The sequence below is a fragment of the Pseudorasbora parva genome, chromosome 6 (genome assembly GCF_024679245.1).
Source record: "Pseudorasbora parva isolate DD20220531a chromosome 6, ASM2467924v1, whole genome shotgun sequence".
NCBI classification, from domain to species: domain Eukaryota; kingdom Metazoa; phylum Chordata; class Actinopteri; order Cypriniformes; family Gobionidae; genus Pseudorasbora; species Pseudorasbora parva.
This window is the reverse complement of record NC_090177.1, coordinates 46184109-46212017: the sequence shown is the minus strand read 5'-3', so window position 1 is coordinate 46212017 and position 27909 is coordinate 46184109. Positions and strand designations below refer to the sequence as shown.

Genomic DNA, 27909 nt, shown 5'->3' with positions numbered 1-27909 from the left:
TTCTTCGCCCATGAAACAAAAAAGCTTACAGCACCTGGTATTCCCAGGCGGTCTCCCATCCAAGTACTAACCAGGCCCGACCCTGCTTAGCTTCCGAGATCAGACGAGATCAGGCGTGCTCAGGGTGGTATGGCCGTAAGCGAAAGCTGCTGCCAAAATTGGGCCATTTAAGGAATTCAAACACTCTTATTTATTTTAATTTAAAAACAAATCTTTCTTCGCCCATGAAACAAAAAAGCTTACAGCACCTGGTATTCTTAGGCGGTCTCCCATCCAAGTACTAACCAGGCCCGACCCTGCTTAGCTTCCGAGATCAGACGAGATCGGGCGTGCTCTTTTTTTTTTTTTAATCTTTTTTATTGAAATTCACAAATTTACAGTTCAATTTCAATTGCTCATATTCACCAGCATAATTATGTCATTCGCATTATTTGCACCTTTAGGACATACATTTTTACCAATTATACAAAACCTCTTTTCGCTCCCCCTCTTTTATGAATTTATTACCAGTTACAAAGAAGTCCTTCACATCATCACCCCCATATTTACAGCACATTTCAATGTCTCTTTTCATTATTGCTTTGAACAAGTCTTTTATTTTGACTTTTCTCCCTTCAAAGTGTGCATAGTTTCGTCTACACACGACCGCTAACCTGGCATGACTTAATACGTAATTGATAAACCAAAAGTCCATTGATTTCTTCTTCCTAAACACTCCAAATAAAAATATTTTCCTCCATCCCTCCTCCAAATCTACCTCCTCAAAACAATTCTTTTTTAACAGACTTTTTAAAAACACAAAAAAATCTTTTTAATTCCTTACATTCCAAAAAATAATGCAAAAAACTCTCATGTTCATTGTTGCATACATCACACATTGCATTATTAGCATTGTTTATTTATTTAGCACCACATTTGTATAGATTCTATTATGCCTGATTAAAAAGTCATTATTTTCACATTCTATAGTATTGTATTTGATATCCATGTTCGACCATATTTTCTTCACATCTAAGTCTTCAAACACCCTACTCCATACTTTTTCAGATGCTGGCTCTTTTATTTGGTCCATTATTAACAGGTCATAGACTTTCTTTACACTTATGCTTCTTATATTGTATTTTTCCCCGTCTGTCATTATGTACATCTCAGGCAAATCTTGCTGTTTTCCCGTTACACAACTTCTTTCTATAACATTCACCCATCTTGATGGTAGGCTTGCTTTAATTCTTTCATATACTTTATTCACCTTCTCTCTGCTCTCCATGCCGTCCAACTCACACACTAAATCATATATGCAGTTATTTCTGATAAAGCCTGGAATAACTTCATATATTATATCCTTCACTTGCCTTATTCCGGCTTCTAGGAATTTGGGCTTATATAATGTTTTATTGGTGTGCTTAAATTTCTCGTTTAAAAACAATGGCAAATGTATAAATGTGTGCACCTCTGTGCAATCATACTCTATTTTCGGCAGGAACTGTGCCTCCATCACCTCTCTGTATATGTCTGGCATTCCTACAGTCATTGACTGCTTAAAGCCCATATACCATCCATACTCTCCCATTCTTCCTACCTCATCAATGTATTTCTTTAAGAATTCTCTCCACCCGAACTCCCACCTTCCTTCCATATATTTTTTAACTGTTTTTATTCTTATTGCCAACTTTTTTGTTTCCAAATCAATCAGCTTTAGTCCACCTTCCTGTTTCCTTGCAACCAGTGTTTTTTGTGCAATTTTCACTCCCTTACCTTCCCATATTAATTCCTTAACGATTTTATTTAACTCATTCATCACCCACTCCGGCATTTCGATTACACTCATTACATATACACACACTGACAGCATAAGATTATTAACCACAATTATTTTCCCTTTTATCCTTAATTTTCTCCCTTTCCATGCAGTACAAACTGTTCTTATCATATTTATCACACCAGTCCATGTTATATCCCTTGCCTCCTTAGAATCTACCCCCAAATATACACCCAACACCTTCATGTACTTTTCTTCAACCCTAACACCCACATCCGCTCTTTCTACTTCTCCTATATACATTATTTCAGATTTTTCTCTGTTTATTTTTGCCCCTGATGCCTTTCCATATTTTTCTACCAACTCTAAGACCTTTCTCACACTGCCTATCTCCCTTACTGTCACTGTTGTGTCATCCGCATACTGGTTAATTACACACTTCCCTCCATATGGCAACTCAATTCCTTTTATTCCCTTCTCTCTCTTAATCAATGAAGCCAAAGGTTCTACTGAGAGGGCGTATAATAAAGCAGATCGGGGGCAGCCTTGCCGCACTGACCTTCCCACCTCAAATGTATCCGTCAGTATTCCATTCACCTTTACGCAGCTTCTTGCACTTCTATACAATCTCCTCACCCATCCTACCATTCTCTCCCCAAAACCAAACTTTTCTAAGACCTTAAATAAAAACTTGTGTTCGACCCTATCAAAGGCTTTGTTCCAGTCAATCCCTAACACTATCCCACCCTTCCCATCTCTCTTCATATACTCAATTACATCCCTAATAGTTCCAATTGTGTCTGCTATATCTCTTCCAGGAATGCTGTAGCTTTGTGTTGGCTGAATAATGTCTCCTATTACTCTTTTCATCCTATTTGCTAAAACTTTGGTAAGTATTTTGTAGTCTGTGTTCAACAAGCTAATCGGCCTATAATTTTCCAAATCTAATTTATTCCCTTTTTTATAAACTAGTGTTATCACTCCTTCTACCATTTTACTTTGTATCATTTCTGTTCTCTCTATTCCCTTAAATACTTCCACTAAAATTGGTGCAACATCATTCTTATATAATTTATACCATTCTGACCCTATTCCATCACTTCCTGGGCTTTTCCCACTTCCTAAACTTTCTATTGCTGCTATAACCTCTTCTTCCTCTATTTCTCTATCGCACCCTCTCTTTTCCTCTTCCCCTTGCTCACTCTCTACACACTTCAATACTTCCTCTACACTTGCCTCATCCACACAACCTCTCTTATACAACTCACCATAAAACTCTTGCACCCTCTCCAAGATCTCTACATAATCCGTTATTATCTCTCTCTTCTTTGAATGTATTTTATGGATATATGTCTTACTTTGCCTTCTTTTTTCTAAACCCAGGAAATACCCCGTACACTTCTCTCCTTCCAGTGCATATTTTGCCTTGCTTCTTAAAATCGCACCTCTACATTTTTCCCTCTCATATCTCTCTAACCTCATTTTGGCTTCTATGTACTTCTCCATGCAATATCCTTCTCCATCATCTACTCTGCTGAGTTCCATCCTCACTTGTTCCCTGAGCTCTCTTTCTACTTTCATCATCTTTTCTTTTCTTTTCTTACTATACCTCATGCTTAACACTTTAATTTTATTCTTTACCTCCTCCCATCTCTTTCCAATGTCATTATTTACTTTATCTTCCTCCATGCATTCCTCCAACCACTGTTTTTCCTGCAGTAATAACACCTTCACCTGCTGTCTATACTCCTCTTCTTCAATATACCCTGCGTTTAATATCCACATCCCTCCACCCACCTCCCTCCTTCCGACTTTGATTCCAAATCTAACCCCATCATGATCACTAAAATTATTCCCTTGATGCCTTACTCCCTCGATATAGCTTATGATGTCTCCTTGTACTAGCACAAGATCGATTCTACTCTGTTTTAATACCCCTTCTTTCATCTGTCTCCTTGTGAACTCTCTCTTCTCCGGATTCTCATGTCTCCATGCATCTAGTAGCCCCTTATCTCTCATTACTTCCATTAACATTAATCTTGATTTCTCCCATCTGAAACTCCCCGCTTTCCCAATATCCAATCTACTACATATAATGTTAAAGTCACCTACTATTATGCACCTTCCAACAATCAAACCTTTTAGTTCCTCAATGCAACATCTCTTATCTTTTTCCACATTGGGAACATATATATTAATTAATCTAAATTCAATACCTTTGAATTTAAATTCTACAACTAAAATTCTCCCTATCTGGTCTCTGTAGACCTGCCTTACGTTTTCCATTAGGTCTTTTTTAACCAATATCGCTACACCCCTTGCATTTCTTGCACCATTATTAAAGTATATATCCCCCTTCCATACCTCCCTTACTTCTCTCACTTTTTCATCATCCCAATTAGTTTCTTGAATACAAATTATATCACTTCTATACGTACATTTTAACTCCTTAAACTTATTTATGTTCCTTAACCCATTTGTATTTACTGAAGTAACAGAAATCATACAAGCAACAAAAAGAAGAAGTTCTTTTTTAAACCAAAACATCTAATACCATAACAGAATTCACGTACCAGAGCGTTGTTCTTTTCTCAATTCAATTCTGTCCTTATCTCTCTCCGCCTTCCTTTTGACAGTTAGTCTTTGTAATGTTGTCTGCATCCTTTGAGGAATCTTGCTTTCCTTCTTTTGCGGTATTGCTTGTTGCACTACCTTCTTCTCTTTCTTAGTTCCCGATTCCTTAACATCCTCTTCATTCTCTTCCTCCTCTTCGTCTTCTTCATCCTGCTTATCCTCCTCCTCCTCCTCTTCCTCCTCCTCTTCCTCCTCCTCATCCTCCTCCTCCTCCTCCTCCATCCTTTCCCCATCCTCGTCCTCCTCACCATCCGTCCCAGCTCTCTGTCCCCTTCCAGTTCCATCCTGTCCATCACCGCTTTCTCCTTGGTCTTTTGTAACCTCCATGACATCCTCACTCTCTGTGCTTTGCTTCTCTACTTGATCTTTCTCCGTCCTCTCATCGACTTCACTTTGTTCACCCTCCATCTCTGTCACTTCCACTGTTCGCTCTCCACACTCCCTTGCATAGTGCCCCACTTTGCCACATGTAAAACATTTAAATTCCGGGCATTCTCGAAGTAAATGTCCGGTTTTAATGCACAGCCTGCAGACACGCACCTGCCTGTCGTGTATCACACGAAAGTATTCTGTGCCTCTTAATGTTTCGAACCTGGTCGAATATGGGAGCGAGCGAACTTCATCAGTGAACCGAACTTTTAAGAATCTCGTTCCATCTAAAATATCAGTTCCAGGCCATACCCGGCGCTTAATGGCAGACAATGGTTTAACTCCCCATTCTTCCAGCTTTGAAAAAATCTTATGGTCTTCTAAATACACAGGCAGGTTAATAAATGAAACTACCATCTCATTGTTCACAATGTCTCTGGCGTGCACGATTGCTCCCTTTATTCTCACACCATCCATTAGTTTATTCTTAGCCATATTATCCTTCATGGTAAGTTCATAAGACCTTTCTCCTCTCACTCTGCATCCCACCACTTCTCCACACTCCTTCTTTACACCTCTTAATAAATCCATCATGGAGATTTTTTCCGTTCCTGCCACTTCAACTTCCACAGTCAGCTCTTTCAAATATTGCTCCTGGTTTTCTCCACGTACCTGTCTTCTGTTATTTCCTCTATCCTGTTGTTCATCGCCACCATGAACGGGAGTTTGATGTCCTCTTCCACTGTCTTTGTCCGTGCCTTGTCCGTTGTTTGTTTGACCGTCTTTCATTTTGAGTTCTTTGTTTGCTACCGTGCTGTCTACTTCCATCCCCGAGAACACTGTATTTGAAAGTCCCCCAAACAGCAAAGGCTGCTGGGGGAGCACTAAACTCAAAATAAACTTTTCCAAAAATCAAACCAAAACCGATTTAATACTGTTTTTAAACGTAAAGTTTCTCCTTTTGCTCTTTCACCAACACACTTCCTGGACTGTACCACTATCGGGCGTGCTCAGGGTGGTATGGCCGTAAGCGAAAGCTGCTGCCAAAATTGGGCCATTTAAGGAATTCAAACACTCTTATTTATTTTAATTTAAAAACAAATCTTTCTTCGCCCATGAAACAAAAAAGCTTAGAGCACCTGGTATTCCCAAGCAAATTCCCCTCCAAGTACCTAAGCGATCGTCAGCCGTCCAATGGTTGAGCAATGCTGAGCAGCGATCAGCCAATGGTTGAGCAATGCTGAGCAGAGTTCAGCGCTCAACAGACCAATCATTGAGCGAGGATCGGAACACGTCATCTAGCTGTGTAGCTATATTTAACTTATTTATTGCGTTCGGCGTTATTGATGACCGATTGGACTGTTTGTTTTACTCTCAGGTACGTTTGGTATAATTATGTGCTAAGTAATGAATGAAACTCGATATATTTTTGGATTATTTGCCTGATGTTCAAGGTTTTACATGATAATATCTCGTTAGCGCCGTGCTGACAAGCACCGCTTGTAAGTGGTTATTCTCCATACTTCTTCTTCTTCTTCTGTAAACAAAGTTTGGCGCATCGTTTGTCAAATGGCAGGGGTGAAAAAGTATCCGAAAACTCCCATTGACTTAACATTGCAGCGAACTTTGTCCTCGTAGCTTTGACTTTGAACTTGTAGCTAAGAGCGAGCACTTCGTAGAAACCCGTGACTAATGCTGCTTTCACGTGCTATCGGACATTTCGTTATTGCCCTTTCCAAAATAGTAATTACGAGCTCATTGCAGTGAGTGACTTCAAAGGCTCCTCATGTGCTATTTTTAACTGGGAAACTCATTTTTACTATAATTCCGATAGCACGTGAAGATCGCATTACCACATTTGAAGAGCCTGATGGACTGTTTGTTTTACTCTCAGGTACGTTTGGTATAATTATGTGCTAAGTAATGAATGAAACTCGATATATGTTTGGATAATTTGCCTGATGTTCAAGGTTTTACATGATAATATCTTCTTCTTCTTCTGTAAACAAAGTTTGGCGCACCGTTTGTCAAATGGCAGGGGTGAAAAAGTATCCGAAAACTCCCATTGACTTAACATTGCAGCGAACTTTGTCCTCGTAGCTTTGACTTTGAACTTGTAGCTAAGAGCGAGCACTTCGTAGAAACCCGTGACTAATGCTGCTTTCACTTGCTATCGGACATTTCGTTATTGCCCTTTCCAAAATAGTAATTACGAGCTCATTGCAGTGAGTGACTTCAAAGGCTGGTCATGTGCTATTTTTAACTGGGAAACTCATATTTACTATAATTCCGATAGCACGTGAAGATCGCATTACCACATTTGAAGAGCCTGACAGGCCCTGTCAGAACATACATCTCAATGGGGTATAAGTTGTACGGTTTCCCCATTGACTTATAATGGGGAGGGACATCCCATTAAACGCATGTGTTTTTCTTACTATGGTAAATTGCATAGGGATTTTGTATTGACCATAGCTCTGGTTCACAGTGTCAGAGACACAAGTGGGTGGGCTCAATTTACTCAGGCAACCAAGCCCTCAGCTGCTTTGTTTTACTCATTTAGTCATGTTTTACTGTACCAGATGAAACATGGAGAAGCCTCGACATCGGTGCAGCGTGTGTGACAAGGCTTTCACTAAAAAGTCCAACCTGACGAGGCATCTAAAGACCCATGCCGTCACCAGGGAGACCTTTGACTGTGATGTCTGCAGGAAGAGCTTGACCACCAAATCATTGCTGATCAGCCATCAGCAGCAACACCAGTACCCCAACATTGTTTTGTACCGGCAAGGAGAGGCCAGGCTGCAGTGCACAGAGGCAGCAAAGTCTATGGCAGAGGCCCCCAGCACCGTGGTTGACCCTACATGGCAGGACCCCAAGACAGCGGAGGCGGCTGCCAAGAGGTCCGGGGGTCAGCTGTGGAAAGGTCAGTTGGTCATAGTTTTTGGGAAGTACGCCGGTCAGACCTTTAGGTGGCTTATAGAAAACGATGTCGGCTGGCTGGTGTGGTTGCTGTTCCAGTACTGCCAGCAGGGAGAGCAGAACGAGCTGCTGAAGTGGCAGAAGGAGCGACTGCTCGAGTACGCCAGAGAGTTCCCTCCTGTCACATGGCACCTTGACATGAGGTTGAAGGTAAGATAAACTTAGTTACCTTTTAGACCTTAGTAATTGATGTTAAGCAGTAACCAGTATTAGTAAAAGTATTATTTTATGAGATTATTCTATGGTTGTGTTTTATTTTCTGCAGAAAACGCAATCGAAAAAAGACCGGGCTCCTCCGACCTTCCCTGACCTCTCTCAGGACCCCAACTACAGCAGCAATGCCGAGTTGTTGACTGCTGCAGGTATAGTAGTATTATGCTGAAATGAACTTGAGATGATGAAAACATAAAAAAAAAAAAAAAAAAAAAAAATGAAAACAGATCTCACCTGTGCTACTGCACATATGCAACGTCATTACATGTCACTGCTTAGACTCCACTCTATATGTACAACTGAGAAAATGTCAGAGCCAGAGGCTACACATTCTTATCTCTATCCCCTGACCAAAAAAAGTTACAATCTGCAGTATGGAAGAGAACTGTATGTCGATGTCCTGTGATCGCTCAATCAGATCCCTAACTTAGTTGCGCCAGTCTCGTGCACTCATCGAGTTCTCTTTCGCTCTTGAACAAACAATAACAGCAACAGGAATGGAATACACTGATGAACAAAGAAATAACGGGAACAGAGAAAAGATGATTAATCTATATTTCATGTATTATTTATGCAGTTAAGAAAGCTGTTTGATAACTGTTACATTTCTGTATATGTCTAACAGGGAAGGCCACTGGTAACTATAATTTTTTTATAATGAGTTTATTTAAAGATTGTTATAAATTCACTTAAATTAAAAGTTTTTTTTTTTTTTTTTTTTTAAACCTAATAAATGTTAAAATTGGGTATCTTTCATTTATACTGTAACGTAAGGTCATTAATGTTTCATAGAGCCATTGGTGTCAGTGATACTGGCCTTCATTCATAAAAAGATGCCATTACAACACATTTAAAATATGCTGTCTTTAAATTGTTTCTACATTAATTTGTAGAGTAACTAAAATTACAATATCAAAATATTAAAAACTCCAAAAAATATTAAAGTTTAGTTTATTTTCTAATCTTAAAAGATAAATAAAATTCTTTATTTTGTTCAAATGAGGGATTTTTGTAATTTCTTGTATTTCCTCCCCCCAAAAAAAGGGAGACTCAAAGGCCTACCAAGTTTTTTTTTTCTCATACAAAAATTTGATATAAACCATATGTTAAACAAACAAAAAAAATATTATTTATGGGTCATTGTAGCTGATGATTATAATAAAAACAAACAGAGAAAAACAATAAAGATTTTTTAATACTGTGAAACCGTGATATTTTCTGAGACGATTATCATACCGTGAACATCTCAAACTTTTACAACCCTAGAGCTGATAGAACTTGTGTTTGTGACACTTGAAACTTATCAGTATGTATCGAGCAATGCAGTTGATACATTTGTGTGGTGTTCTCCTCTTCAGAGAGTGTCCTGGACAGGTCTGAGGCGTCGGTCAGCACGCAGCTGACCACCTGGGGAGACCTCGCCAGCTCTGTGCGCCAAGACGGCAGGCCCGGACCCTCGTCCCCCCGAGAGAACTCTGAACCTGGTGGCGTCGTGCTGGAGGGCTGGCAGAAGTTCTGGGAGCAGCCGCCTGAATCCGCCCAAGCCCTTGGTATAGCCCCCGCGAACATCAAGTGGCTGAAGACCAACGAGACCTACGGGCTGTTCGAGAGGGCGTCCAAGTACAAGAATGTCAGGGGAGAGATGGCCGAGAGGAAGCTCTTTAAGGAGAAGATGGTGTTCCATCCACCCCCGCCTCCTATGGCCGTCAAGGGAGCTGTGCCCAACATGCTCTCCTTCTTCACCACCCCTGCCTTCTTCTGGCGCCCGGTCGGCGTGATGAAGGCATTGATCCGCTGCCCTAACACCAACTGCCCCGCACCGCCAGAGTACTACCTGGAGAAGAAAGGGTACGGCAGCTACGCCAGGCAAGTGTATGGCTTGAACTTCCATTACACCTTGCTGACTGAGAGGTTGATGTGCAAACACTGTCTCAAGCTGAGGGAGGAGCTGAGCCAGGCGCACGTGGACGACGAGGAGGACGGCACCCACGGTGCCCAGCAGCAGTACACCTGGCTGGCGTACAGTCCAAAAATTCTGATGAACCTCACCCCGGCCGTCAGAAGCATGTTCCCTGCCATAATCTGTGGCAAGCGTGCTGTGGACAGGAGTGTGGTCACACTGATGAGCGACCGACTCAATGCTGTCTCAATGAGCAAGGTTCAGAGGCTGCTGCAGCAGGGCCACGACGAGTGGTACTTGGAGCGTTGGGACCTGTACCAGACTCTCCTGTACGATGCCCGCACGTTGGCGGCTGGATCGTCTTCGTCTCAGCGAGGCATCCTGCCGTTTGCCATAGCAGCCGGCACTTACACCCCTCCAATCGCCCCGTCTCCCCTGGTCCTGAGACGTGCGCACCTGATACTGGAGATGGAGAAGATGCCCGTGTACAGGGACCAAATCCTCAGTACGACTGGGGAAATCTTGTGTATCGACGGCACGAGGAAGGTATGTACAGCATAAAGTACTTTATGACAGATTGACTCTTGATAAACAGCATACAATGAATGTTCTGCTTTGTTTTTATAGATTCTCAAAAAGATCTACGGCGATGGCCAGGGCACCATGCAGTACGTCACCAGCGTGCTGAATGAGTGGGGTCAGTTCTTAACCACAGTGGTGGTGGCGTCTGAGTCCGAGGGGTGCTACTCGCGCATGGCCAGAGGTCTGGTCGCCCGCTTTCGCCGTGCCAACGCTCCTGCTCCGAAGGTGGTGTACGCGGACAACAACTGCTGTCGGTGAGTTCAATAGCAGTTGAAACTAGTGTTGTCACGATACCAAAATTATGACTTCAATACAATACCAAAATAAAATACCTCGATACCAATACTAAATCGATACCATGGGGAAAATATGACAGAACTTACAATTAATTTAAATTATTGAATAATTATATTCCCCTTTATAAAATAAAATCAAATAATATTCACATGCCAGTGTGTACGTCCGTGTGCATATTAGGCTGCTGGTCTGGCCTTTTAAGACCCAAACGTAAGCTACCCACTGGAACACGTATACAATTTATTTTCACTAATGGTTTTTGTTCACTAAAGACATACCCGACTGTGTTTACGTGAATACTCACCAGGACGTACATTTTTTTTTTTTTTCAACTTAATTTTTATTTTCCATTTTTCTTTTTAAGAACAAACATAAATACATCCTGTGTGTAACATACGTCATACATGTCTGATTTCAAGTTCACCTAATCACCAACTATATACAGAAAACATATTTAACAAGCATTATACAACAATAATCTTCACAGGAAAAAAAAAAGAAAAAAAATTAAAAATTAAAAATTAAAAATTAAAAAAATTAAAAAAAAAATAAAAAAAAAAAATTAAATACATAAATATTAAAAAAAAAAAAAAAAAAAAAAAAAAAACACTATAAATAAGTTAATACTTGAATCCAACCAAGAAGAGTGGGACTTTTTATTTATTCAATTTTAGTTATAAGTGTTTCTATTGCTGTATATATTACTAGAAATATATATCTTGCCATGTCTGGAAAGCCATCAGTCCCAGTCCAAAGCCAATCCTTCTAACCAGGCTGCCCATCTTTTTTTAAATGATGCCTGTTGCAATCTAAGAGTATATGTTATTTTTTCCATAACATATATTTCTTTAATTAAAGATAACCATTTATTACAGGTTGGAGGCTCTCTTTGGAGCCAATTTTTTGTGATAGCTTTTTTTGCAGCAACAAAGAGTATTTGGAGTAAATATTTTCGATCTTTAGATTTCACCTCTTTCATATTGGCCCCAAGAATAGCCACGATGGGGTCTCTATTTAATTTTATATCCAATGTTTTATCTACAATATCAAATACCTCATTCCAAAAACCTGTTAATTTAGGACAAGTCCAAAATATGTGTGTGTGATTGGCCAGAGCCTCCCCACAGTCTCTCCAGCAATAAGCCGTTTGGTTAAGATTGATCTTGGAGACCACTATTGGTGATCTGAAAAATCGGATTGAGCATTTCCAGCTGAATTCTCTCCAATTAACCGAATTCGTTACTTTATGCAAGTCAATAAAAATATTTCTCCAGGTCTCTTCATTTATTTCTTTGTTAAACTCATTTTCCCATTTGTGCCTTATGTGTTCAATATTATCCTTTTTCATATCAGATAAGGCCCGGTATAAAGTAGATACCGGTTTACCTGCCTTCTCATTAAGCTGAATTCTTTTAAAGTACTGTTCTACTGGTGATAACTGGTTTAGAATTTCTTTTGAATTTGGATGTTTGAGAAGGAAATTTCTTATTTGAAGATATCGGAAAAAATCAGCTCTTGGTAAACCGAACTCTAATTCCAGCTGTTCAAAGGTTTTCAATGTAGTACCAACTAGTAATTGATGAATAAAACGTAAATTATATAGTCTCCACCTCTGAAAACCTGAATCTAACTGTAGGGGCATAAATTTCTTTAAACATGAGATATCTGACAGGGCAGAGTCGCCAGTTAAAAGACCAACACTCCGCTGAACTTCTCTCCACGCTAAAAGAGTAGTCCTTGTCCACCTCCCTAAACTGCTATTACAACTCTTCTCTTCACTAAAAGGAATAGCTGACAATGGCACACATGAGCAATTAGTCTTCTCTATTTCAAGCCATCCTGTATCAGACCTATCTGATATCCACACTGTCATAGCTCTTAATTGACATGCTAACCAATAGTATCTGAAATTTGGTAGGGCCCAGCCTCCTCGAGATTTTTGTAACTGTAGGACCTTGTATCTAACTCTTGGGCGTCTTCCCTGCCAGATAAATCTTGAAGTTAATCTATCCAATTGTGTAAACATGAACCTTGGAGGTGTGATGGGTAGTACCTGGAATAGAAACATCAATCTGGGAAGGATATTCATTCTAATTGACTCTATTCTTCCGGCCATAGAGAGGGGCAACATAGACCACCTGTCAAGATCATTTGTAATCTTTTTAATGAGCTTAATATAATTGACCTCGTATAATTTATCCAAATTTGCGGGGATTTTTGCTCCCAAATACGTTATGCCTTCTCTTGGCCACCTAAAATGAAAGGAAGCCTTTATGTGAGGGGAAATCCGTGCATTTAAAGCTAGGGCTTCAGTTTTATTAACATTAATTTTATACCCTGATAGATTTCCATATTGTTTAATTTCCTCCATTAATATTGGGACTGAACTTAGAGGATCTGAAACATATACAAGGACATCATCTGCATAAAGGGACAACTTGTGTACATTATTATCTATATCTATTCCTTTAATTTGTGAGTTATCTCTAATAGTCTGAGCTAGGGGCTCTATACTCATTGCGAACAATAGTGGGGATAAAGGGCATCCCTGCCTCGTCCCCCTACTTAATTGAAATGCCTGTGACAGACAGCCATTTACTCTGACCATGCTCTTTGGGTCTGAGTATAACATTTGGATCCACTTAACAAATTGAGGGCCAAATCCAAATTTCTCTAACACCTTAAACAAAAAAGGCCAGGATACGCGATCAAACGCTTTCTCTGCGTCTATCGCTAGTGCCATGCAAGGAAGCTGTTGAGAGGAGCTATATGTCATGATATTGAGTAGCCTTCGAATATTATCTTGCAAATGCCGCCCAATCACAAATCCAGTCTGATCTGGATTTATCAGATGCCCAATAATTCTCTCTATACGCCTAGCCAGAATAGATGTTAACAATTTGCAATCTGTATTAAGGAGGGCAACTGGCCTGTATGAGGCACAATCCGTAGGATCCTTCCCCTCTTTATGAATGACTGAAATTATTGCCTCCTTCCATGAATAAGGCATTTTACCTGTTTCCATAATATGGGCATATGTTCTTTCTAATAAAGGACTAATAATGTCACTAAATGCTTTATAGAACTCATTTGTATACCCATCTGTCCCAGGGCTTTTATTATTCTTTAATTTTTTAATGGCTTCCATTATTTCTTCCTTTGTTATGGGGTTATCAATTACGTTTGAAGTTAAAATGTCCATCTTGGGGAGGTTAATTTTATCTAAATATGATTTAATTTGTTCTGACTCTGAGCATATATCAGCGTCTGAATAAAGGTTTTTATAAAAAGCAGCAAAGGTCTCTGAAATTTCAGCAGGTTTATACAAGAAGGGTTTATCAACAGAATTGGTCTTTATTTTTTTCACTATATTTAAACCAATTTTTTTTCGCAACTGAGAGGCTAATAAACGGTTAGCTCTGCTCCCATGCTCATAAAATTTTTGCTTCAAAAATCTTAGGTTCCTCTCTACTTTCTCTGTGAGTAAATCATCTAGTTCCCTTCTCACCTCCTTGAGCTGTTTTAGATTCTCTGTTGTTGGGTTTTGCTTATGCTGTATTTCCAGAATTTTTATTTTTTGTTCGAGTTTGTTTTGCTTTTCTATCCTCCTTTTTTTTAATGTGGAAGAACATGCAATAATTTTCCCTCTTAACACAGCTTTAGCCGCCTCCCATAATGTTATGGGTGATGTATCTGGTTTATCGTTAAGCTCTAGGTACTGTTCAAATTCATGTCTTATATATGTTTTAATCTCTGGCCTTCCTAATAGTGACGTATTCAACCTCCATCTACTACCTGAAGGTCTCTGGCCAACTTCCCATATCAGTGACACAGGAGCATGATCAGATAATGAGATATTATGAATTTCGCACTCCCTTGCTCTGTAGATTTCGCTTTTTGGCATAAAAAAGTAATCTATCCTTGAATATGTCCCATGGGGATGGGAGAAAAAGGTATAATCTCGTTGTTTTGGGTGTAAGAATCTCCAGATATCTAAAAACTCGAGTTCCTCACAAACATTCTTAAGGGCTTTGGCCATTGATGTCTGAGGTGAGGATGAGGGTGGATATTTATCTAATAACAAAGAGATTGAACAATTAAAATCTCCCCCAATCAATAAAAGGCCCTTTGCTCTTTCTGTTATTACACTAAAAGTGTTTTTTATAAATTGTGGTTTATTGTCATTCGGTGCATATACATTACACATGGTAATCCATACCCCGTCTATCGTTCCATTTACTATGATATATCTCCCCTCTTTATCTTTAAATACTGAATCTAGACAAAACTGAACTGACCGGTGTAATAAAATGGCAACTCCTCTCTTATGGCCTGAACTGTAAGAAGAATAGTAAACCTGTGGAGCCCAAGACTTACTTAATTTCTTATGCTCGTCATCTGATAAATGTGTTTCTTGGAGGTATACAATATCAGAATGCATTTTTTTAAGCTGATCCATAATTTTTCGTCGCTTAATTGGATTATATAAACCTTTCACATTATAAGATACTACATTATACCCCTTCATTTACATTATCATATAGAATTGCACTTTACTCTCCTGTTTTAACCAACTTAACTCTTTAATATTGCTGCACCTGTACCTTAAACCATGGCGTATTACCCAAAGATATACTGTTGTAGGTCTCACTCTTTTAATACTCTTACAATAAAGAAAAAAAACATAAAAGCAAAAATAAAATAAACCTATATTGACAAGGAACAACAACAAAGAACAATATAATGTGGAGTCTGAAAGAACATTTCCACTTCCACAACAACAATCCCCCCAGAACCATGGGATTCCTTTAGCCATTTCTAACAGAGATGACAAGTTTAAGGTTTATCCAAGCAGCCCTATTAGTGCTTGGGCCTTCCCTGCCTGATGTAAAAGGCAGTAAAGCAGGTAATCTGTTAAACACTATTGATTATCTGCTTAAAAATTTTCTTCCAAGTCCCCCGTTTTGCATTAAACCCACCCCTTTAGTCTGCATCGAACTGGGTTTAATCCGTTATCCCGAAGTGCAACTAAACATTTTGTTTTTATTCTGTATTTAACACCAAATCGAACCTTTTATCAAGTGTGTGTAGTAAGGAAAACTGTTTACATAGGACAGTCTCTTACTTTTCTACCACTTTAAATCCAAACAACTTACTTGTCTGAATATATTATTCATTTAGAGAGCGATTCTATATCCCCAACCAGAGTTGTAGATAATTGTGTCTCCTCGCGTTTCCGCGGCAGCAAGCCCAGCTTGAACAAGTCTCTTTCACGCATCTCGGCCTCAGAAAGTTTCGCTCGGATCCCCAGGTGTTGAAGTCCTTCTGCCGCCTCCCAGGCTGAGCTATAACTCACTTCTCCATCTTTTAGCTGAACTTTCAGTATCGCTGGGAAAGGTGTCTTGAACTTGATTTTGCGTTCTTTCAGCTGCTTTTTGATGTCTTTATACTCTCTTCGTTTGCGTTGTACTGCATTGGAATAGTCATGATCCAGCGCGACCCGACTCCCATTAAACTGCAAATCCTTAGTAGCCCAGGCTTTGTGCAAGATCCGTTGTTTCGTCTGAAAATGCAAAAACTTTACCACGACTGATCGCGGGGCCGCGTTTGGATTTGTCGGTTTCATCCCTAGTGATCTATGTGCGCGCTCTATACCTAAGTCCTCATCTTCGGGCAGCTCAAGTATCAGTTTTAATGTTGTCGACACGAATTCAATCATGTTTCTGTTTCCTTCTGCACCTTCTTCCAGTCCATATATCCTCACGTTTGAACGCCTTGAGCGGTTTTCCAAGTCTTCTAACTTCTCCTCCATCTGCAGCTGTTTTTTCATCATATATGTCAACAACCTGTCTGATCGCTCGCATCTGTCCTCAGTAATGCCGATTCTTTCTTCGGATTCATCCATTCGTTTTTCGAGTCCTTTTATCCCTTCATTTACTTGCTTGATCGATTCCTCCAATTTTCCAAACTTCTCGTTTATTTCCTTTCTCATGCCACGCATTTCGTTGAGTATTTCAGATGTCGGCGAGTCGTTGAAAGCATCCTGGTTAGCATTTGCACTAGCCCCCTGGCTAGGCTTGAAGGCATCGGTTATTTTACCAGTTCCCTCGCGATTTCTTCGACTTTGCATTTTAGAATCTCTGTTTAGTTACAAGAACGAATTTTCGTACATTAACAACCCATATGTTATTCTGAATCGATGTCTGGGGCAAGTTTTAACTTCTTAAGTGAGGAGCTCTCTTATTGTGCTGCCATCACAAGGCCAGACCTAAGAAAACCGGACGTACATTTTTACCAAGAATTTTGATTATTCAATCCTAATAATGCACAAAACAGGACCGCCTGAAGGTCTGAGCCCGGCAGCGCAAACACGTACCTCCATGTTTCGCTGTGCTTATATATTTTATACTGTTCTGCTTCTGTTGTTTAGTGAGTGAAAATAGTGGAAGCAGTGTTCTGCACACACACTCACACATTCTGACTCCGGCTGTCATAAATCAACGCAAAATAAAGAAATACTGTTCTTATTATTTAGAGTGCTATCACTCTTATAGTACCGGTACTAATAAAATTTCATATTGTACCGATTGTACACTAGTTAAAACCTAGGATGAAATGGATAATCCAACATGTAACACACCTACACAAAATGTCATGATATAATTTTCAGTGACAGTGGTTCGTCGTTCTTGGAGAATCTGTTTGGTGACTGGGTGAAGAGGGGTACAGTCATCAGGCTGGACATCCGCCACTGGCTGCACCGCTGGGACGCCGCCGTGATCAAGCAGAGCCATGCCAAGTACGGGGCTTTCATGAGTGCCATGGCGGGTGCCGTGCTCGCCTACAACAAGGCGGACATGATGCTCCTGGTCCAGGCGGTCAGGAACGGTAACCCAGAGCTCTACGGCAGGTACTCTGATGAGGAGATGATGGCCTTCCTCAAGCCTCATCAGATCAGATCATATGTAAGGCGTATTACCCGTGGGGTTGTGGTAAGTGTGGCTTTCATTGTCAGATCCAGCTTTGAAAATAAATGTATGTGTTAAATGTGTGAATGTGTTTAATGTGATTAAAACACTTGACCCTGATAATATATCCTATGTGTTACAGGAGACTGCTTTGGCGATAGAGTCCATCCTTGCTGAGTTCCAGGGACCAGCCGGCCTTGACATTGATGGCATTCACCTTTTCTAGTCGCCAGAGGCAGTCGTCGCTCACTGGGCAGTTGCGAGCAAGCACCTCAGTTGCATGCAGGTGGGTTAATGTTTTTGCGGCCGTCGTGTGTCAAAACCATTCAAACTTGTATTTATGGCAACATTTCAAAAGGACACCAGAATAAATAAAGACCTTGCAATATGTTGTGTGTTACAGGAACCCCCTTGGCATACCGCTGTATGTGTCTGTGAAGGTGGTGGTGATGAAGGGCGTCCCACTGAACAAGCACAAGTGCCGGCGAGGCAGTAACTCTCTGGAGGGCTTGCACGCCCACCTGTTCAACGCCGTCCCTTCACAGCGATGTGGGATTATGCCATTCCAAGTGAGTGATTAAAACATAATATATATAAAGCTTTATTGCAGACACATGTGCATATAGCACATCATACTCTATAATTTAAAAAGATAAGTGGCAATGATAGTTTCAATGGTACATTTTATTTCACAGATCCAGTCATCACTTTTAAACATTGTACACAATAACAGTCAAAATGGAAATGTGTTTCAGGTATACTTGGTGTCCTTCGCCGTTCAGTGGAACCACCGCATGGCATCGCTCCGTGTCGCTGGTGGTCATGGCCGGCAGACGTCGTGCTTGGATGCGCGGCAGATCCAGCGCATCAACCAGCAGGCCGAGGTTCTTTTCGGCAAGGAGCACGTCTTGGAGCCCAACTTTGCAGCACCAATGCCGGTCCCCGAAGCATACGAGCACCCCGACGAGGAGGAGCTCCTTGGTGTCGAGTACGCCATGTGCCAGTCCACCAGCTTCACTGCCAGGGACTACTACGTGCAGAAAGGTACAGTACTTGATCACACACTTAAACAATGATGACAAACCTGGTGTGATCTCAAAAAAAACTATTGTTGTGTAGACATGATTGTGATTAATACAATTACATATTTGTAGTTGAGGAAGAGCAGTCGCGTGAGGAGGAGGAGGAGGAGGAGGAGGAGGAAGAATCGGCTGAGCAAGGAGACGACGAAATGGCGGACGAGGGTCTTGGCATGTCTTCTGATACAGAGGAGGACCCGATAGACAGAGTCTGTGGGAAGCACGTCGTCCTCACCCAGGCAGAACAGGCGGAAGAGGAGGACAGTCCTGCCCTGCAAGACGCGCTAATGAACCATCGACATCTGCATCTGCCAGGTATAGAGGAAGTGGAGGCACTGGCCTTCCTCCTCCTAGAACTGTCCGGCAACAGCGACCATCACCTAGTGCCGGCTGACCTGAGGCAGAAGATCGCCGCCGCTGCCAGCTCTCTCCACGACCACGACAAGACCGCCGCCCGTTTCGTCAAGCAGTATGAGTCCAGATGGGGCTACACCTTGTTCGGTCGGTGCCTTGGGGCGGACTCTCCTGAGACCAGAGCACCCCAGAAGACCAAGTTTGGCTGCATGAGGTACGCTCAGGTGGCACAGGTGACGGAGGACAGTCGCTTGCTCTACCTCCTCCTCAAGATGCTGAAGAACCGAGCACCGGCTAATCAGCTCACCTCCCCCAGCAAGGTCACGGCTTCTTTGAAGGGACAGTATAAGAGGATTGCAGACCGAGTCCGAGACGACCCCATCCTATGCGGTCTCGCCATTCCACTGCCCAACTTGAACGCCAAGTCCATCTCCACCTTCACTGCCAGGGAGGAGAAAAAGGCCAACTACGGGGCGACGGTACTGCCAAAAGTGACGCCTCACCTGAAAGTGCTGTCGGACGCACCGTTCCCAGAAGCTCCTGTACTGCCGACATCCCTCCCGCCGCCAGACCGGCCTCAGGTCCAATACCACCACGTTCATCACGAAGCTGGAAAAAGGCGTGGTGAGAAGCGGAGGTAAGTTGTCACTTAGCACTTTGTTTTACCTGTTGGCTGTGGAAAGCAAATAGCACACACGTCATATCAATACTCATTACATGTGTATTTTATTTTTTTCAGATTATTTGTTGAAGAGCCAGAGCCTGTGCCTCCTGTGAGCCGTCCATTCAGCCTACGGCGTCGTCCTCCTCCTTCACTCGGCCAAAGTCTGCTGAGCACACCCTCATTCAGCCAAGGCCTGCTGCCTCCACCCACCTCCAGCCAAAGCCTGCTGTGCCCACCTATGGACCACCCCCTGTGTCGGCAGCACCCATACTGCTGGTTCTCCCCACACAGCCACAGGCTCCCTCCGTCCTGTATCGTGGGCCATCGTGCAGCCAGAGCTTTGTACCTCCCGCACCAACAGTCAAGGCATTCATGCCGAACAAGTCCTCACGGCCATGTGGGGCTTGCCACGTTCCTAATTGTGGTGGACGATCTAGGAAATCCACGACTTCTGGGTTTGACAATGTGGTGTACGACAGCTTTGAACACTTTAAAAGTGTGGTGGATGCAGAGTTGGAAAAGAGGAGAACTGTGTAAATAACTGTAAATAGCTGTGTAAATAACTGTAAATAACTTACCTGTGTGATGCCACTTCTTAAGTGCCATCTGTAGGAGAGAGAAGGAGGCTTATTTGTGTTTGTTTGTGTTTTTTAAAGTGCTTCAGCGAGTACAATCTATTTATTTATATAGTTTAAAAAATGCACTTTACAGTTTTACATAAGAATGTTCTTGTGTTTTTTATTATTATTTCTGTTGCTGTTAAAACGCACTTTGTAGTATTTTTTTTATACAAAAAATTTTCTGGCCTATGTTCAATATCAAGGCCAATCATTTTAACCTTAATCAGTTCCAATCTAACACAATCAGTTTACATACCATTTAATGGTTGTTCATGTTCAGATAATCTGTGTTTTTGTCATGTGTGTTGTTTGTTTGTCTTTGTCATCTTCATGTCTTTGTGATGTTTGTATGACTTTCTGCTTCATGTTTAACAAAAGTTTGCCAAAGAAAACACACACAAAAAAATGTAACAGACAGGAATGGCTTGAGCCTTTATTTGTTGATTAGTGACCTGAGTGTTTGGATAATCCTGTTCTTCGCGCAAGCCATTGGAAAGAATATGGCTAACCTGACGGTCTTAGAGAGGCACCTTTGGCTGAATTTGACCGATATGAAGGACGCGGATAAAGCCTCCTTCTTGGACGGCCCTATCTCTACTACCGGTCTCTTCGGTCTGTCAGTCGTGGGCTTCGTGGAGCGTTTCACCAAAGCGCAAAAGGCTTCTCAGGCTATGAGGCACTTCCTACCCAAGCGCTCCAGCTCTTCTTCAGGCCGGGGACGCCCTCAAGATAGACCGCCACCCTCTCAACCCGCTAAGCCGGCTGCGCCACCTTCTCGGCCTCGCTCCTCTTCTGGAACGCGCCAACGCTCCCGCTCCACGAACCGCAGCAGGCAGCCTGAACGCCGGGGACCTCGACCCAAGCTTGTGTTGAACCCTGAGCCTCCGAAGCCGTCCTAGCCGCGAGGAGAAAGAGGAGATGGTCAGGTCTCGCTTCGGCCGGACCCCCATCTCTCCCTCCCGGTCTCCCAGTTCCCTGCACCCAGGTGACTGCCGACCTCAGTTTCGCAGCCAACGAGCCCGTTGTCAAACGCACTCGCCTGCACACAAACGCCGTTATCACGGCGACCCAAATAAATCTCAAAAAGAGCTTTTTCTCTGTAGTAAATGTGCCCACATATCAGTCTGCACTCCTACACTCATATACCCCTCCCACCCATGCTATAAATGTCCCGGCGCCCACTCCACAGTGCACGCCGCCATGCATAAGCATTACCCCCTCTATGTCACAAGCACAAAATGGCAGCGCTACCGAGTTCCCTTCAGTAGGCGACCCTTATCCGCGCCAGCTCCAGCCACTATCGCTTCGGGCTCAGGCCTGGCAAGCCATGCCCGGTGTATCAAATTGGGTTGTGAACATAGTAAAAAGGGGCTACTGGCTACAGTTCGCTCGCAGGCCCCCGCGCTTTCGCGCCGTGGTCGAGACCTCGGTGAAAAGCAGCGTCAGTCACTTGCTTCGCACCGAGATTTCGAAACTGTTAGAGAAGGGAGCGGTGGAGCCCGTTCCCCCATCCCGAAGTGAGTCGGGCTTCTACAGCTGATACTTTCTCGTTCCGAAGAAGGACGGAGGGCTCAGGCCAATCCTAGATCTAAGGCATTTGAACAAAGCTCTAATGTCTCGCTCTTTCAAAATGCTGACGGTGAAACAGATCCTCGCGCACATTCGCCCCGGGGACTGGTTTTTCACGATAGATCTGAAAGATGCATACTTTCACGTTCAGGTAGCCCCCCACCACAGGCCATTTTTGAGATTCGCCTTCGAGGGGCAGGCTTATCAGTACACGGTCCTGCCATTCAGGTTATCCCTGGCGCCCCGCACGTTTACGAAATGCATGGACGCGGCATTAGCCCCGCTCAGGCTGAAAGGGATGCGGGTGCTCAACTACCTCAACGACTGGCTAGTGATAGCCCAGTCTCGAGCACAACTACTAACACACAGATCGTGGCTCCTCAACCATTTAGACTGTTTGGGTCTCTGGATCCATATCGCCAAGAGCTCGCTGTCCCCCACTCAAAAGATATCTTTTCTGGGGATAATTCTAGACTCGAGACTCATGAACGCGCGGCTAACGACACAGCGCGCGCTATTCGTCCAGAACATGGCGGCTTCATTCAAAGCCGGGACTCGTGTTCCCCTGAAACATTTTCAGAGGATGCTCGGCCTTATGGCCTCGGCATCGTCAGTGCTCAGGCTGGGACTGTTACACATGCGTCCCCTCCAGCGTTGGCTACACGCCCGTGTCCCTCCTTATGCATGGAAATGGGGCCGTCTTCCCGTCAAAGTGAACCACAGCGTTGTCAAAGCTTTGGCTCCTTGGACGGGGACAGAGTGGTATTGGAGGGGCGTGCTTATGGGCACGGTTACGAGGTTGAAAGTGGTCTCGACAGATGCCTCCACTCGAGGGTGGGGAGCCCTACACGAGGGCAAGCCGATCTCTGGCCTGTGGACAGAAACAGAGAAACGGCTGCACATAAACTGTGTAGAGATGAAAGCGGTCTCCTTATCGCTGAGAGCTTTCCTCCCACATATAAAGAACCACCACGTCTTGGTTCGTACAGACAACATTTCGGTGGTAGCGTAGCGTAAATCGCCAGGGCGGCCTGAGATCACATTCTCTTCACCGCATGGCGAAGCATCTCCTTTAATGGGCAGAGCACAACCTGAGCTCCCTGAGGGCGGCTCACGTGCCAGGTATTCTGAATCTGGGTCCGGATATGTTATCCAGGGGACCCATTCCCCCAGGGGAATGGTCTCTTCACCCGCAAACAGTTCTCTTAATTTGGAACACCTTCGGCAGAGCGAAGGTGGATCTCTTCGCCTCAGAAGACAACACTCACTGCCCAATATTTTTCTCCAAACGCAGGGACGCCCTGGCCCATGTCTGGCCCAGTCTCCCGCTATATGCTTTCCCCCCGATCGCGATGCTGCCGCAAACCATCAAGAAAATCAGGGAGACAGCATCCACGGTGCTTTTAATAGCCCCGCTCTGGAGGAACCGAACGTGGTTCTCCGATCTGATCCAGCTGTCAGACACAGCCCCATGGCCCATTCCGCTGAGGAAAGACCTCCTCACGCAGGCGAAGGGGAAGATCTGGCATCCCAGTCCCGAACTATGGGCCCTCCACATATGGCCCATCAACTGGTATCGGGAAACCTCTCTGACAGAGTTATGAACACTATTGCGGAAGCTAGAGCCCCCGCGACTAGGCGGCTCTATACTCTGAAGTGGTCTGTGTTTTCTAACTGGTGTGCCGTCCGAAATATCGACGCACGCTCATGCGAAACAGCAGAAGTGCGCGCTTTTCTCCAAGAGCTACTGGACGCGGGTCGTTCCCCCTCCACGCTCAAAGTTTATGTCGCCGCCATAGCAGCTAACCACGCTCGGATCGCGGGACATTCACTAGGGAAAAGTGAGCTCATTGTACGTTTTCTTAAAGGGGTTAGGAGATCGAACCCCCCTCGCCCCCCCTCGGTCCCTATTTGGGACCTCGCGGTGGTTTTAGGCGCTATGAAGGGTCCCCCCTTCGAGCCACTCCAGACCGCGACCATAAAGCTTTTATCACTCAAAACCGCGTTTCTGCTGGCTCTGGCCTCGGTTAAACTCTCAGTGAGCCCGTCCTGTCTCGAGTTCGGGCCTAACAACTCCTAAGTTGTTCTTAAACCGAGACATGGTTTTATTCCCAAAGTGCTTTCTACCCCTTTTAGAGCACAGGTTATTACTTTGCTTCCATTACCCGCGTTTCAGGGTGAACAGGACGCGAACCTACTCTGCCCGGTCAGAGCTTTGAGACTGTATCTGGAGCGCTCCTCCCCCTTCAGGCAGTCGGACCAGCTGTTTGTCTGCTTCGGCGGCTGCACTAAAGGTTGTGCTGTCACGAAGCAAAGACTCTCACACTGGATAGTGGACGCGATCTCGCTGGCATATGAGTCTAAAAACCTGACTTGCCCTATAGGCGTTAAAGCCCACTCCACTAGAGGCATGGCCTCATCTTGGGCTTGGTCATGTGGCATTTCTTTGGAAGATATCTGTCCACTTTTATCAGATTCTACAAATTGGAGGTTCCAGCTCTGCAAGCAGGGCTTCTCTCCATCTAGGCTCTATCTTGACCCGACAAACAGATTGCCTTACGTTTTGGCCTGTACACATTAGCCCTTAAGCACTTATTTATTCATCATAAGATCCGACTATGTCCGATCAGCTGTTCAAACGAACCGACTCTTCAGGTTCTTCATTCCCCTTATAAGCCGCCTCTGTCGGTCTATCGGGGGTTTATTAACATGTGCTTTGGGTATACTGGGTCAGTTAGCACACACACGGCGCTTTACATTGTGTTCCCCATACGTAATACGAGGAACCTCTCTCGAAAGGGAACGTACTCGGTTACTTTCGTAACCTCTGTTCCCTGAGCGAGAGGAACGAGTATTACGTTCCGTGCCATGTTTATGCTTCTCAGGTATCGCTTCAGTCGATCTTAAAACCTGACACCTATGGCGAATTAGGGTCTTATATAGCCTCCTGTATGCAAATATAAGCACCTTTTACGGCGGGCTTTCTGGAACGCCCCCCATTGGTTCGTTCCTCTCAGCCGCCTCACCATAGGTTCCTGCAGTTGCCGCGGCCCGGCCAATCAGAGCGCTCCTCGCGCTGGGCTATGGCTGTACCATCAGCTTTGTGCAGCTTTACATGGATACCTTTATTAATAAAGTTTTGCTTCATATTCTCGAGAAAAGGAGTTTTTCCCCATATGTAATACTCGTTCCTCTCTCTCAGGGAACCGAGGTTACGAAAGTAACCGAGTACGTTTGTCCTGTTGGATTTGACTGACTACATACTGTACATTTAAAACAGTTTAGGCCTGTTTTGTCTGGCTATCTCCTCTAATCTAAACTATTTTGTCACATATAGTAACTGATAAGCCATTAACAGTCAATAACATGTTAAAACACTTGAAAATATAGTGAGATATACAAATATCTCATTAAAAAATAAATCAGATAACATCCATAAAGATTACTCAGTACTTGTGTAGTATTTTTTTATTATTATTATTTTACAAAACTAATACTTTTTACGTCTACTGTAAGTAATAGTAATAGCAGTACTGTTACTTGTGTACATGTTTTGCACCCCTTGGTCTTCCAGTGCTGTACCGTTTGAAAAGAAGAAACTAATCTGAATATGTTTATGTTTTATTACAACAGATAAAAAGCATGGATTTGGAGGGGCACAAGTGCAGTGTATGTGACAGGAGTTTCTCTGTGAAGTCCAACCTGACTCGGCACATGCAGCTTCATGGTCCAAAGGAACATGTGTGTGAAGTGTGTGGGAAAAGCTTCTCACTGAAACAACAGCTGAGCAGCCACCAAAAACAGCACCTGTACCAATGCATCCGTCTGTACAGGCAGGGAGAGGCCAAGCTGCAGTGTACGGATGCAGCTAAGAGTTTGGCAATGGCCCCCAACAAAGCGGTAGACCCCAGCTGTCTGGATTCTGAAAAGGTGGAGGCTGCTGCAAAGAAAGCTGGAGGGGAGATGTGGAAAGGCCAGCTAGTTGTTACATTCGGCAAATATGCAGGACAGTCTTTCAGGTGGCTGCTTGAAAATGATGTGGGCTGGGTCATATGGCTGCTGTCTGAATTTTGCCAGAAGGGTGAGAAGAACGATCTCCTAAAGTGGCAAAAGGAGCGATTGCTGCAGTATGCCAGAGAGTTCCCACCTGTCACCTTTCATCTTGACAAACGCTTGGAGGTAACTGTTACCTTAGATTAAATTATATTTACTGTTTTGTTTATATAAAAAAATGTAGTGTCAGTTAGGCACATGTAACGCACCTTCAATAGTAAAATCATCAATGTTTACTCTGCACAAGAGCTAGTGCTTTAGACATAGGAAGTGGTAACTTGTGTTTATGTGGTACAATACAACTTTGCATATGTTTTTCTACAATTTATTTATTTTCTGAATGTACAGGAGTCAAGGAAAGACAACGGAAAGAAGGCTGAATCTACCCTTTCCAAGTTCCAGCAGGATCCTGACTATGCCAGTGATGCTGAATTGTTGGCAGCTGCTGGTAATTAGCATTTAACACACCATAACTGTATTTTAAAATATACATAACATTTTCTTACTGATATATTTCAAATATCTGACTAAATACACTGCCAAAATATCACACATTTAATGGCGCTGATAATGACGACAGTAGGTTTAGTATTTCACTTTAATTTTCAGCAGGGTGGAGGGATATTATCAAGCTAGCTAACAGATTTAATGTCTAAATGTTTTGTTGGCAGTTAGATTACACATCACATCTACAAATTAAATAGATATTTGTATGTGTTATCTAAATGCCAATCTAAATGCCAACAAAGCATGTAGACATTAAATCAAATTAAATAGATTTTTGTATATGTTGGATTTTTTTATTATATTACACTATTTTTTTAAACTATTGCCCATATTTTTTGTAGCAGCTCTATACTAAAATGTTTGTATCAAATATAATTTGTGATCTCTAAAATAAGATCTGATAACATAAAACAAACTTTGTTTATTGTGATAATGCTTGTGTTTGTCATTATATTCACATCTTAAGCAATGTGCTCAATACATTTTGTCTGATTTATTTCCACAGAGACTGTCCTTGAAGAGTCTGAGGTAGCGGTCTCCACACAGCTGACCACCTGGGGAGAGCTCACACCGGCTGTGAGTCAGGGCTCTTCCCACAGCCTCAGCACATCTCAGGGAATACCTTCCCTCTGAAACCGGTGGCATCTTGCGGGAGGGCTGGCAGAAATACTGGGAGAATCCACCTCCATCTACACAAGCCAACAGAATTGCTCCTCATAACATCAAGTGGCTGAAATGTGATGAGATGTATGGTCTGTTTGAGAGGCCTTCCAAGTACAAAAATGCCAAAGGAGAGATTGTGGAGAGAAGAATTTTAAAGGAGAAGATGGAGTTCCACCCACCCCCAATTCCTACTTCTGTCAAGGGAGGACTGTCCAACATGATGGCCTTTTTCACAACCCCTGCCTTCTTCTGGCGCCCAGTTGGTGTGATGCAAGCCAAGATCCGCTGCCCTAGCCTCCAACTGCCCTGCACCACCTGGTGAATACCTTGAGAGGAAAGGTTTTGGTAGTTATGCCAGGCAAGTGTGTGGGATGAAGTACAATTACACCCTGTTGACGGAGAAGCTGAAGTGTTCACATTGTGAAAAGATGAGGCGGGCAGTGCGTAAGACACATAGTGACGCAGACAGTGAAGATGAGGACAGTCAGCAGTGTGTTCAGCAGTACATTTGGCTGGCACACAGTCCCAAGATTCTGATGAACTTGGCCCCGGCCATCAGAAGCATGTTTCCTGCCATATTGTGTGGGAAGCGTGCTATTGACAAAGGCGTGGTCACTCTTCTGAATGACAGGGTCAACAGTGTGTCCATGAACAAAGTCCAGAGACTGCTGCAGCAGGGACATGATGAGTGGTATG

General features: G+C 43.1%; 1 protein-coding gene and 1 non-coding gene across 2 annotated transcripts; one reads left to right on the top strand and one right to left on the bottom strand.

Annotated features, from left to right (window-relative positions):
* Positions 1 to 22: 22 nt before the first annotated feature.
* LOC137080235 (5S ribosomal RNA) lies at positions 23 to 141 on the bottom strand. Its single transcript, XR_010906105.1, has one exon. It is a non-coding gene; the product is annotated as a 5S ribosomal RNA (ribosomal RNA).
* A 17843-nt stretch (positions 142 to 17984) lies between these two features.
* Positions 17985 to 21320, top strand: LOC137079531 (uncharacterized). Its single transcript, XM_067447484.1, has 6 exons — positions 17985 to 17990; positions 18145 to 18273; positions 18460 to 18748; positions 18859 to 19774; positions 19877 to 20256; positions 20908 to 21320. Exons 1-6 carry the CDS (start codon positions 17985 to 17987, stop codon positions 21318 to 21320), a joined length of 2133 nt encoding a protein of 710 aa, XP_067303585.1.
* The last annotated feature ends 6589 nt before the right edge of the window (positions 21321 to 27909 follow it).

Bases quoted from the DNA above. Each gene is read 5' to 3' on its own strand.
- LOC137079531 (XM_067447484.1), top strand. The intron at 18,274-18,459 runs GTGAGTGATTAA...AATGTGTTTCAG, and splicing joins GTGGGATTATGCCATTCCAA to GTATACTTGGTGTCCTTCGC. The intron at 18,749-18,858 runs GTACAGTACTTG...ACATATTTGTAG, and splicing joins GGACTACTACGTGCAGAAAG to TTGAGGAAGAGCAGTCGCGT.